Source organism: Panicum hallii, chromosome 5, assembly GCF_002211085.1.
Source record: "Panicum hallii strain FIL2 chromosome 5, PHallii_v3.1, whole genome shotgun sequence".
NCBI lineage: Eukaryota > Viridiplantae > Streptophyta > Magnoliopsida > Poales > Poaceae > Panicum > Panicum hallii.
This window is the reverse complement of record NC_038046.1, coordinates 8,382,272-8,394,236: the sequence shown is the minus strand read 5'-3', so window position 1 is coordinate 8,394,236 and position 11,965 is coordinate 8,382,272. Positions and strand designations below refer to the sequence as shown.

The following is an 11,965-nucleotide window of genomic DNA, read 5'->3' as shown; positions in this document are numbered from 1 at the left end:
TATAGATCGAGCTGCAATCAAACAGCAATGTTCGTTCTTTATTTATGAGTTCTCTGTCATCTTCGAATTATCTCCCCTTGATCGTATTGAATGGGAGAAAGAGCATTCAGTTGGTAAACGGAGCCGGTCCAGTCATCACTCACTTCATCCTGCTCATGAAAAAGTTTAGAGAGTCCTCGAACGTGTTTTTTATCAGGTAAAATCCATTTTTCACTCAGCTCAATTGGTATATAAATGCATTTCTCAACGAATAAAGTCAATATTTTATAGATGAATTCTAATTTCCTTCTTTTTCTTGAGAAGGAGCAAATTTCCTTCTGAAAATACTGAGACGAATTTGGGCTTATAGACCGTTCAGGGCCCAGCCCAAGACCCGCACTGACCTCGAAGCACTCTGCTGAGACTGCGACGCCGTCGTCCTTCACTCCTTCCTCGCCCGCGCCGTCGAATCCCGCCTCCAGCCATCGCAGCGCGCCAGGCAACGACACCACTAACCCCGCCGCGTGGTTGTCCTGCTCCTCCTCCATTTGCCGGTATTGGACTGCGGTGGGGTTTTGATTCATTGGAGTTTAGATTGATTTCTTCCGCTGGTAAGGAACCCTAACTTGCTTAGGTGTATCTTTCGAAGAGTGAGTTTAATCCTAATTTCATTCTCGCGGTAGATTTGTAGGAATTTTTGGTAGGACCAGTTGAATCCATTTCACCTTTGGCTGATTGTCGATTGTATCCATGTGTGTAGACTAACCATGGGCACAAGACTTATGAAGGGCTCAAGCCTGAAGAGGCTCTTAGCACAGCGGAGCTCAGCTGGTGGGTAGTAATTCTCCTTTCTCGTCACGGAAGAGGCTCGCGATGTAAATTTACATACTGCTACAAATTTTTCTGACATAAAGTGCACAATATTGTTTCTTTTCTATAGATCTTTGCCATAAATTACGAGCATTCAGCTCCACTGTATCTATTTCTGATCTCGATGAGAAGGATGACATGGGTGGCAAAGGTGATGATGAATTTAAAGGTCCTAGGAAAAATAAGGAACATCAATTCCGAGGTGTATACCGGGTAATCGATACATTCAACAAGAACAGCTATTCATACTTTAGTTTACACTGGGGGAATCTGACTTGTTTACATAACTCATTCTTGCCAGGCAATTATTTGTGGCAAAGTTGGACGGGTGCCCGTGCAGAAAATATTAAGTAACGGGCACACGGTAACTGTATTCACTGTTGGGACAGGTGGTATGTTTGACCAGAGGATAGTAGATGATAACTTGCCAATGCCAGCACAGTGGCATCGGATAGCTGTCCATAATGAGGAGCTTGGTGCATATGCTGTTCAGAAGTTGGTCAAGAAGTATGTGATCTAAATCATAGGGTTTTTGTTTTCTTCTGAATGATATGATATCAGAACTTTAGTTCAGAGTGTCATTTTTACTGGTATAAAAGCTTTTATAACCATGCATTATTTCAGTGCTGCAGTCTATGTTGAGGGTGATATCGAGACTAGAGTCTACAATGACAGAGTCAATGATCAAGTGAAAAATATACCAGAGATCTGTTTGCGACGTGATGGTATGTTAATTTCCATTCAAGTCTTGGTTATCCTCTTTTCCCTGTAACATCATTCTATAGCAAAATGGCTTAACTCATATGGGGTTAATTCATCCCTGGCTGGCTATATTGTTTACTGGAAATGAAATTTCCGTGCTAATTATAATTTTGTTCATTTCTGTGCAGGCAAAATCTGCTTGCTTCAATCAGGGGAAAGTGATGTCAGCAAATCATTAGATGAATTAAGTAAGTCCAGTTTGCATCTAAAAGGTTTTACGTTTCTTATTTACTTGTTTAGAACATATGGATTATTGTACTCCCTCCGTCCCAAATTATTATTCTTTTGGCTTTTTTAGATGCATAGATTTTGCTATGCATCTAGAAAAGCCAAAACGACTAATAATTTGGGATGGAGGGAGTAAGTTCTTATGTACGATTAGTAACTAGGCAACATTTTAGTTCTAGAAATGTTTATCTGTGTTCCTTTTGCTTATAGACTAGCAAGCTCACTCCATGTTTATCAGCCAGTAATTCAGCATCCACTGGGTACTGTGATTTCTCATGAAATAGGAAAATGGAAGCCTAATTCCCTAATAATTTTGTTCACTAAGATACAGATTCATGTTTAGTATGTCTTCCTCACAATTCATAAAACATCATGACAACAACCTTTTGGTGTGGCAGGGGAAGGACTATTCTAGTTGCAACGCAAAGGACTGACGGCTAAGACAAGGAGTTGGACGAGCGTTAGATTTGCTCCTTGAGCCGCAGGTTGATGGGAATGCTCTTACTATGTTTTGCAGCATTATGCCATTATGTCGGAGTGATGCACTTCGTGTCCTTCAAGATGCTAGAAATGTGTTCTCTTTCAATTTGTTTCTTTTTTTTCTGAATTTAGCTGAAGGGATGATCTTATGAATGTTGTGTCACGACCCAAATTCAAAACCACGTGGTTAAAAATTTAAAAACATCATCATGAGCATCATCCAAGCATCAAGGAGCATCATGTGCATTTAATTACCTGGTGATCATCCATTTTCTTGTGTGGTTTAAGTGAAAGTTGCGAAGCAAGTTTAAATTTTTCTATGTAGCTGTGCCCCCAAAGATTTTATTCAAATACTAGATTTCAAATGGTGATTTGTAGATATTTTTCCTCAATTTTTAGATGTCTCTTCCGAGCCATAAAATTTTTGGAAAGTTTGAAAACTGCAGTTTTGGATGAATTATTGCGGGCAATATTTAATGCCTTTTTGAGTGTTTGTTTTTGCATTATGTTCTTGGTAGTGTGATCTTGCTTCAGTAAAAATTTGGTGAATTTTGGAGCCCGGGAAGTACCAGTTTTAGATTTTTGAAGTTGGGCCTTCCATTTTCGGGTATTTTCCTTCCTCCCGGCCCCACCCGTCAGCCTCTCCTCTCTCTCCCCGCTCGCCCGGGCCCGCGCGTCAGCCGTCCCCTCCGTCTTCCCCGCGCCTCCGCGCCCGCCCGTTGGCCGGCCGCGCGGCGGGCGTCGCTTCGCGCCCGCCGGTTGGCCAACGCGGCCCGGGGCAGGAGTTACCCCGCGCACCGCCGCTCTCCCTTCTCTTTCCCCGTTCAAATGTGCCGTTTCCTCTTCTCCCTAAACCCTAGCTTCGCCCGCCGCCTCTTCCTCTTCCTTCCGCCCGCCGCCGTCGATGAGCCCCCATCCAATCCCTCGCGCCCACACCACCTCCCCCCCTCTCCTCGTTCGATTCCCTCCGCCTGCAGCTCCTCCCCGACACGCTCCTCCCTCTGCCGCCGCCATGCTCTGCCGCGCCGCCGCTCACCGCCCTGCCCCGCTCGCCCGTGCCGCGGGCAAGCACCCTTGCTGTGCCGCGCTGCCTGTGCGCGTGCGTCCCCACCCCCTCTCGCGCTCCCGCTACCTCGCCGCCCGTGGGCCGCCGCGGCGTCGCACCGCGCGTGCGCACGTCCGCGTGCGGGCCGTGCCGCGGGCGTGCGCTGGCCGCGCCCGTGGCGAGTCAAGGCCACGGCTGACCTTGACTCCGCCCGGGGCGTGCGCTGGCCGCCTGGGCCCGCCTGTCGGTGCCCAGGGGCGCTAGATCCGGGTGGATCTAGCGCTTGCCGCCCGTTTTCTTTCTTTTAATTATGCTGTGAACTTGTAAATTGCATAGAAAATGTTCCAGGTCTCCAAAAATTGTGAAACTAGATTTGTTGGACTCCTCTGTGATAGATCTATTTAGAGAAATTAAGTTTGAGCATGTTAAAGTCCTGTGCCTTGAGTTATAATTTATTCTTTCTAAACCTAGTTAAATGCTTAACTTATTTTGTGATGCTCCAAAAATGCTAAATCAAGCTTTGTTAGAATCCTTGCTAAAAGTACTAGATGATATTGCAGATTGTGCAAGTGTTTCCATGCTGTTTGATAGGGTTTAATGTGTTTAATGATTTTCTGCCCTGCAAACTTATTAATTTCATAACTTGGGTTTGAAACGTGATAAAATGTCAAAACCACTTTTGTTACCTTTGTTATCATGTCGTTTGTCTCTGGTAATTCTTTAAGAATTTATGAGAATGCTTTGAGTGCCTTTTAAGATTTAACTTGAGTCTAGCAGCTGAAAATTTATAAATAACATAAGTAATTCCATAAAGATGCTTTTGCTGCAATTTCAACTCTCATGAGTTTCTTTTGAGGTTCCCTTTGTGCACGATTTAAATCATAATTTATGCTTGTTAGATGCCTTGTTAAGCAAATTTCGCCTTGGCCTTAGAAATAAAACTAGTAGTCAAGCTTGTTGTGCCATGGTCGTATTGCTTTCGTATTGGAGTGACATTTTTCTTCTATTGCCATATCATTGTATGTCATCTTATTTTCATGCCATTAGTATCATCTTAATGCACACATCTCATTCATGCATTATAGTGACCGAGACGCCGGAGGACGCACCCGTTGAACCCACCGAGACCGTTGAGACCGAGCCGGGAGCCGAATTTGTTGTGGAACAAGAAGAAAATCAAGGCAAGCAGCTAAGCATGATCCCTTGACCCTTTTAACTTGATTAGACTTAGTTATCTTAATGGGTATATATATATATATATTTTATATGTTTAATTATTGCATCATCGCTCCTATTTACTTGTGACGACCTTCCTTGTTTTCGCTCTCATGTCCTTGTCACGTGTAGTAACAACTAAATGATCTAGCAAATATTTAGTCATGCTTAGAGTTGGCTTTTAAACTTGCAAGAAACACTAAAATAGGGTTACCTTGTTCACTACACTACCCTTAGTATGTTCCTACTTATTCTTTGTTTGTCGGAAGATCGGAAAAGGGATTAGTGGGATGGTTATGTCACGATTCGAGCGGAAGGTAGGGTCTAGGGAAAAGAGTCTCGGAGGCTTAGTCCGCTCGAATTGGTTAAGGACTGTCCGTGGATGACCTCGGAAATTGAGCACTTATCGTACTACCACATATCCATTCATGGGGTGGATAAACCGATTACCTTCTAGTTCTAATCGTTGATGCACGGTTCTAGATACGTGGCCATAGGGCTTTGTAGAGAGGCTTAGGGGTGTCCCCGGTGGATCTAGGTAACTCTCCGCGCAAGTTAGGTGTGATGTTCAACGGTTACAACTTATCGGGAAAGGTTGATGCGAGTACCCTCTTGCCCAACGTGATCGATTGGGTGAGTCGCATGGTCCTTGTGTCGTGTGGGTAAAGATGTATACCCTTGCAAGGTTATTAAATCAATTCGAATTGCCGCGCTCTCGGTTATGAGCAAGCTCTTTATCCTACGAATTCTTCGTAGAAGTTTTGGTCATGTGGTTGGTTACATGTTACCTCTTGTTCATGTTTAGGGATTGGTCAATTTAATTAACTAAATCTTGAGGTGGGTTGGGCAAGTAAATTAAAATGCTAAGGGGCTAGGTGGTAGGTTTGGGGAGCCCATGCTTATCTAATAATACTTAACCCTAAAGCCTCTTTTTGAGCCTTCATATGCATACTCCTTGGTTATTAATTATTCGTGTAAGTCTTGCGAGTACCTTTGTACTCATATTGTTTTGTTATACTAAGTTGCAGGTGAGCCGGAAGTGGTATTTGGCCATTTCTACCCCGCCGATTCCGGCGCAGGTGAGGAGTAGGCCGATACGGTTATAATCGTGTCCTTGAGCAAGACGCCATTATTTTACCTTGTTATATTTTCCGCTGCGCTATCGTATTTGGGATTATCATGTTAAACATTAAACTCTATGGTTTATATTCCGTTTAATGTATTGTGAGCCCGAGGCTTGTATCATGTACTGAACCTTTAATTTCAGATTTGGAACCCTCCCTCGTATCAATGTTGTAATGGTTAGTTGCTTAATTTTATATTAAAACTTGCTCTTGTGGATCATCGGTGATGTATGAGCTTGTGACGGTACGTGCATGTGCATGATCTTGGGCATATGTTGGAGCACATACCGGGACTACCGAGTTTAATATCATTTTTGGCGAATAATAAGTTGATCCTTTGTAGGTTAGATGTGGGTTAACCCGTGGCGCGCTATTTATACGAGCGCGTGTTAGCTCTCATTTTCGTAACAAGGACTGACGGTTTCGTTTAAAATGGTGTTAAATTGGGCGGTTCTCACATGTTGAAATAAATTTATGGTGTCATCTGAGATAAGAGTGAACGACATTTCAGCCATTACTTCATAAATTTGCAGTCTTCTCTCATTTTGTCTCGAGCTTGACGGCCTCTTTCTGCAGACATGATTTGCTTATCTGGAGAAACCCTCGCCATTATCTGGCAAACAGAACTGCGCGATGGGTAGAACTCTAGCGATTCTTAAACCAATGCTCTATGAAGGACGCATGAGAACCTTCATCTCATTAGCTGAGCACTAGTTTTCATCATGGGACTGCTAAAATCGAATGGTTCATGTATGACCCTTGACACCAGATTACTTCTGGCCACGAAGATGCCAAATTTTTTTGGCATGCCTATATTTTAACATATCTATATTTTAGTAGCCAACCAAGCAGGCTCTGTATTGCATGCGGAGTTAATACCAAGTCAGTTAGTAGAGTCGTCCAGTTTCGCTACAAATCACGAAAGACCATATGAGCTTATCCGACGAATCAAATATGTTTTTAGACTCCACAGCTATGATAACTTATATATGATATGACCACCAATAGTTTACATACCGAAAATGTTTAAATTTAACAATATCATCCAAAAAAGATGAATATATCTGCATTTTATCGCTCTGCAAATAATACCCATCCAATACTCCAAACAATCAAGTTAAAACCATAATGTTAGATAATCCATCCATCCCAATCCAATTGATAGATCCAAACCATCACATGATTCCGCGTTTCGGGGATGTTTGGTTTCACGGACTAAACTTTACTGTCATATCAAATGTTTGATTACTAATTTAAAATTTAGAAGTAATTTAAAAATATTAAACATAGACTAATTATAAAACTAATTGCATAGATGGAGGCTGATTTGTGATATTAAGCATAATTAGTCTATGATTTGACATTATGGTGCTACAGTAAATATATGCTAATGATGGATTAATTAGATTTAATAGTTTCATCTTGTGAATTAGCGCCTATATATATAATTAGTTTTATATTTATCTCATATTTAATTTTTCTAATTAGGATCCGAAGAATCGATGCAACGAGAACTAAACTTTAACTTTACTCCTGTATCCCTAGCTAAACACTGTTTGACATGTACAAGAAAGTCATAAATTCGTAACTCCCCGACGGAGGAAACGTCTCACCGTAAGCGCGAGGCGGCGTGAACGCATCTCACTTTTCTCCTCTCCGCGTTTCAACCCCCGTCCGTCACCTCCACGTCACCATAACCTCTTCTTCCCCATCCCATTCTCACGCGAGCGAGGCGTCCCCCCGATCGGAACCCTAATCCTCTATTCCCTCACCCACGGAAGCTACCACCACCGGCAAGGGAAGCGGAATCGGGGCACCCCCAGTCCGGCAAGATGGTGCTCGCGCAGCTGGGCGGGAGCATCTCCCGCGCCCTGGCGCAGATGAGCAACGCCACGGTGATCGACGAGAAGGTGCTCAACGACTGCCTCAACGAGATCTCGCGCGCGCTCCTCCAGGCCGACGTCCAGTTCAAGATGGTCCGCGACATGCAGACCAACATCAAGCGCATCGTCAACCTCGAGGCGCTCGCCGCCGGCACCAACAAGCGCCGCATCATGCAGCAGGTAGGGGCGTAGTGCTCCGTCGCCTCACCTGCCCAATCCGTCGAAAGCTTCGAGGGATTTCAGTGTGATTTGGGAGGGGACCTGTGCATCTCGTTGATTGCGTCAATTGATCGGTGTTGCTGCTGCTGTAGGCCGTCTTCACGGAGCTCTGCAACATGTTGGATCCCGGGAAGCCTTCCTTCACACCCAAAAAGGGCAAGCCAAGCGTTGTCATGTTCGTTGGTCTGCAAGGTTGGTCCCCCTGTTGCTGCTCTATGCCTCATGCTGATAGCTGCACATTTGCCCAAGTGAAGTCTGGCTTATGGTTTCCTTTTCTCAAGAGCTCCTGAACTATCAAAACTTGATTTATTGCAATCTAATCTAATTGGAATGTTTTGCCCTTTGCTCATTTTTTTTTAAAAAATAACAGACCATTGCTACCCATTATTAATTTAAGTGAAGCTGTTGAACCATTTTACGCGCATAATGATGTTCACAGTGGCTTTGGTCACTGGCTCACCGCCAGCAATCCAACTCAGAAATTTAAGGCGGTTAAGCTCTTACTTGTATCAGGAAGTAACAAATTGATAAACTGAAAGTGCGATTACATTGTTAACTCTCTCAGATTTGCTCATTCTCATATGGGGTTTATAGGTGCCATTATCGAGGTCGTTAATACCTGAAAAGTTGGTCAAAGGCCAGTGCCAAAAGCCCTAGCAAAGTGCGCACTTTCCTATCTAATTATTGATCTTGTTATCCTTTATAGAAAAACATATATATATGTCAACAAGTTTTCCTAGAAATCAAGGACCGCTCAGTTAAGTTATAAAAGCTTTGTTGGACGTTCTGCTTTCTGGAATGTACCAAAGGTAGTCGAATCGTTGATCGATACCAGAAGTTATGTATATCTCTTGTTAATATCGAGTTGTTTTTGTCATTTCCTTGAAGACACGCATCTTGAAGTCCAAGCTGTTTGCTGAACTTATGGGCTGTTTAAAATCTGAAAATGAAGAAGATGGATGTTTTGATATGAGGCTCAGTGCTATAGCATCAAGTTTCTCCATTCTGGCTGAACTTGGCTACACATCAAGACATACCTTTATGTAATAGGCCTTTCTACAGCATATGTAAAGATGGGACAAATCCTAAATTTAATCACGATAGAATCAATGTGTTGTTATCCCTTGCACGCTCATCATTCTTGTCACAAGATGATGTCATTTTCGTGCAGGTTCTGGTAAAACTACCACTTGTACAAAATATGCGTACTATCATCAGAGGAAAGGATTCAAACCAGCACTGGTTTGTGCTGATACATTTAGGGCTGGTGCTTTTGATCAGCTAAAACAAAATGCAACGAAGGCCAAGATCCCCTTTTATGGAAGGTGCTGTAACTCTCATGTTCATTTTTTTGTTGATCTTATTATTATCTCTTTTTTTTTCTAACACTCTCTTTGCAGCTACATGGAGTCTGATCCAGTGAAAATTGCTGTTGAGGGTGTGGAGAGGTTCAAGAAAGAAAATTGCGATCTCATAATTGTAGATACAAGTGGAAGGCACAAACAAGAAGCAGCACTTTTTGAGGAAATGCGTCAAGTTTCAGAAGCAACTGTATGTGCACTCGAAATTCTCAATTACATTCTAGCTTTCAGCATGCCGTGAAACCTAGCAAAATTTCACCGCCATTCTTGTATTTTCCTGCAGAAACCAGACTTGGTAATATTTGTGATGGACAGCAGTATTGGTCAGGCTGCATTTGATCAGGCACAGGCATTTAAACAAAGTGCTTCTGTTGGTGCTGTGATTATTACGAAAATGGATGGTCATGCGAAAGGAGGTGGCGCTCTTAGCGCGTTAGTATTCTCTTCCTTTTGTTTCAATATGGTCTTGGTGGTATTCTCTTTTGTGGCTTTAAAGATTTGATTCCCAAAAAACTGAAGTAGATGCTCTCAATTGGAATCTTTCTTATAGTCAGGGTGCATTTTGCTCACATAATTCCACACTTACATTCTAGAGAAGTGATGTAATGAGTACTCAACCATGAAAGGTCAGTTGGATGAAGATTCTAGATGGGACTATGAGATAGCATTACTCTTAAAACAGCTACATCAACATTTTGCTTAGGATAAATGCAGTTTGAGCCTAGAGTTACTGTACTCAGAACTTTTGTGATGCCTTTAGTTTGTTCTGTTTCTGTAACAAGGTTTTTGCCTAATGCACATGTGTGCATTTAGGATACCTTCACTGAAATTAACTGTACATCAGATTCAACATTTCAAAACATATGTGGAACTTAACATGTCTTGCATCCTTGTTTATTTTCAGGGTTGCAGCAACAAAAAGTCCTGTTATATTCATTGGAACTGGAGAACATATTGATGAGTTTGAAGTTTTTGATGTGAAGCCATTTGTTAGTCGCCTGTTAGGTCAGTGAAAATATAAGGCGTTTTGTTTTATGACTTTATCTGTGTGTTACCTTCTGTTAAGCTTTCTTTGTGTAATTCGCAGGTATGGGAGACTGGTCAGGCTTTATGGACAAGATTCATGAAGTAGTGCCTACAGATCAACAACCTGAACTTCTGCAGAAACTGTCTGAAGGAAGCTTTACTCTCAGGCTTATGTATGAGCAGTTCCAGAACATTTTGAAAATGGGTCCTATTGGCCAGGTTAGCTGTTTATAATCCTTAAAAGTTCTTGTTCATCTTGTTAAAACCAATACAGTAGTAACAGATACCTTTTCAAAATGTTTTTTAGAATGGCAGTAATAGAGGATTTGTTCCTTACATCATTATCAAGGCTCATCTCTCAAATACAATTTTGAATTTCAATTATTTTCAGGTCTTCTCTATGTTGCCTGGATTCAGTGCCGAATTGATGCCAAAAGGGCATGAGAAGGAAAGTCAGGCCAAGATTAAGCGGTACATGACGATGATGGATTCCATGACAGATGCAGGTAAGCCGCAGTGACAAATTTCCTCCCTACACAAATTACTGTATTAATATTGCAGATGTTGTGTTCATGTAAACATTTTCTTCTCAGAGCTTGACAGCACCAACCCAAAGCTAATGACTGAGTCACGGATTATTCGGATTGCCCGGGGGTCTGGCCGGCCTGTCAGAGATGTCATGGACATGCTGGAAGAGTACAAGCGGCTTGCTAAAATCTGGGGCAAGATGAAGGGGCTCAAGATCCCAAAGAAAGGAGAGATGAGTGCACTGTCCCGCAACATGAATGTCCAACACATGAGCAAGGTCCTTCCGCCACAGATGCTGAAGCAGATTGGTGGCATGGGTGGTCTGCAGTCACTGATGAAACAGATGGGATCAAAGGAGATGAGTGGAATGTTCGGAGGCATGGGTGGTGACCGGTAATTTCACAGAGACAAGGATCAACAATCATCAGAAGTATTGTTTTGGGTGGATCAACAGGATGCTAAATTGAGACCTTTGAAGTTGAGATCGTCGTCAGAGTTTTCCCAGAGGATTCGCGTGCGCCTTGTTAAAAATGTTTGATTCGCGCACAGGATTACTGTAGCCCCCTCCTTGCACCTGAAAATTTATTTTATGTACTTTATGTTGGCTCTGGCAGATGGAAATGGTATATTTTGACAGAATGAAGATAGTTGTGTAGTTTGCACTCCATGCGCTACTCGTTTTTCCTTCGGTTCTATTTCGTGCCACTGTGTTGGTTAAGCATGTGAATCCGAAGGATCGAGCCGGGTAAAATTGTAGTCCGGTGGAAGATCGAACAAACTGCAAACAGCGTTAGCCCAAACATTTTTGGCACGCCCATTTGAAAATTACACGTTAGCGATGAGCGGTCATACTATGTACTGATTGGTTGTCCAGATTTGATTTTATTGGCATTCCAAGATTGCATTTTTATTGCTGAAGAACGCATATGGTGTCCTCTCGTTCAATTACACTGCTGGTTGTCCGACCAAAGCGAGTTGGAGGCGCACGATGATTCATCGCCTCTCCAGTCTCCACCGGCAATCGAAGATACGAACGTCAGAGCACGGCCACGGCGGGGAGATCGTCGTATTCGTCGGCGTCCGCCTCGCGCAGCGCCCGCGCGATGGCCTGCACCGTGGCCGGGCTCGTCCTGCAGCACCCCCCGATGAGCGCGGCGCCCGCCTGCCTCGACTCGCCGACGCACGACACGAAGTCCGTCCCCGACGCGCCCGCCGTCGAGTCCTGCAACGCCGTCTCCCCGCTGT

The 11,965-nt window shown here is 43.3% G+C and overlaps 2 protein-coding genes across 3 annotated transcripts; both read left to right on the top strand.

The window, feature by feature from the left end:
* The first annotated feature begins 367 nt into the window (after window positions 1–367).
* Window positions 368–4,499, top strand: LOC112893419 (single-stranded DNA-binding protein, mitochondrial-like). 2 transcript variants are annotated; one of them, XR_003228788.1, is made up of 8 exons: window positions 368–590; window positions 740–810; window positions 920–1,062; window positions 1,151–1,356; window positions 1,474–1,574; window positions 1,740–1,799; window positions 2,238–2,324; window positions 4,450–4,499. XR_003228788.1 is itself a non-coding variant. In XM_025960730.1 (7 exons), the coding sequence occupies exons 2-7, from the start codon at window positions 747–749 to the stop codon at window positions 2,252–2,254; spliced, it is 591 nt and encodes a 196-aa protein (XP_025816515.1). In that variant the 5' UTR covers window positions 369–590; window positions 740–746; the 3' UTR covers window positions 2,255–2,538. The 2 variants fall into 2 exon arrangements, 1 of the variants encoding a protein (XP_025816515.1); XM_025960730.1 differs by lacking the exon at window positions 4,450–4,499 and having other exon boundaries at window positions 369–590; window positions 2,238–2,538.
* A 3,036-nt stretch (window positions 4,500–7,535) lies between these two features.
* On the top strand, window positions 7,536–11,385 carry LOC112893418 (signal recognition particle 54 kDa protein 2). Its single transcript, XM_025960729.1, has 9 exons — window positions 7,536–7,766; window positions 7,898–7,997; window positions 8,977–9,130; window positions 9,206–9,356; window positions 9,450–9,598; window positions 10,071–10,171; window positions 10,254–10,411; window positions 10,584–10,698; window positions 10,786–11,385. Exons 1-9 carry the CDS (start codon window positions 7,536–7,538, stop codon window positions 11,115–11,117), a joined length of 1,491 nt encoding a protein of 496 aa, XP_025816514.1. The 3' UTR covers window positions 11,118–11,385.
* Window positions 11,386–11,965: the final 580 nt, after the last annotated feature.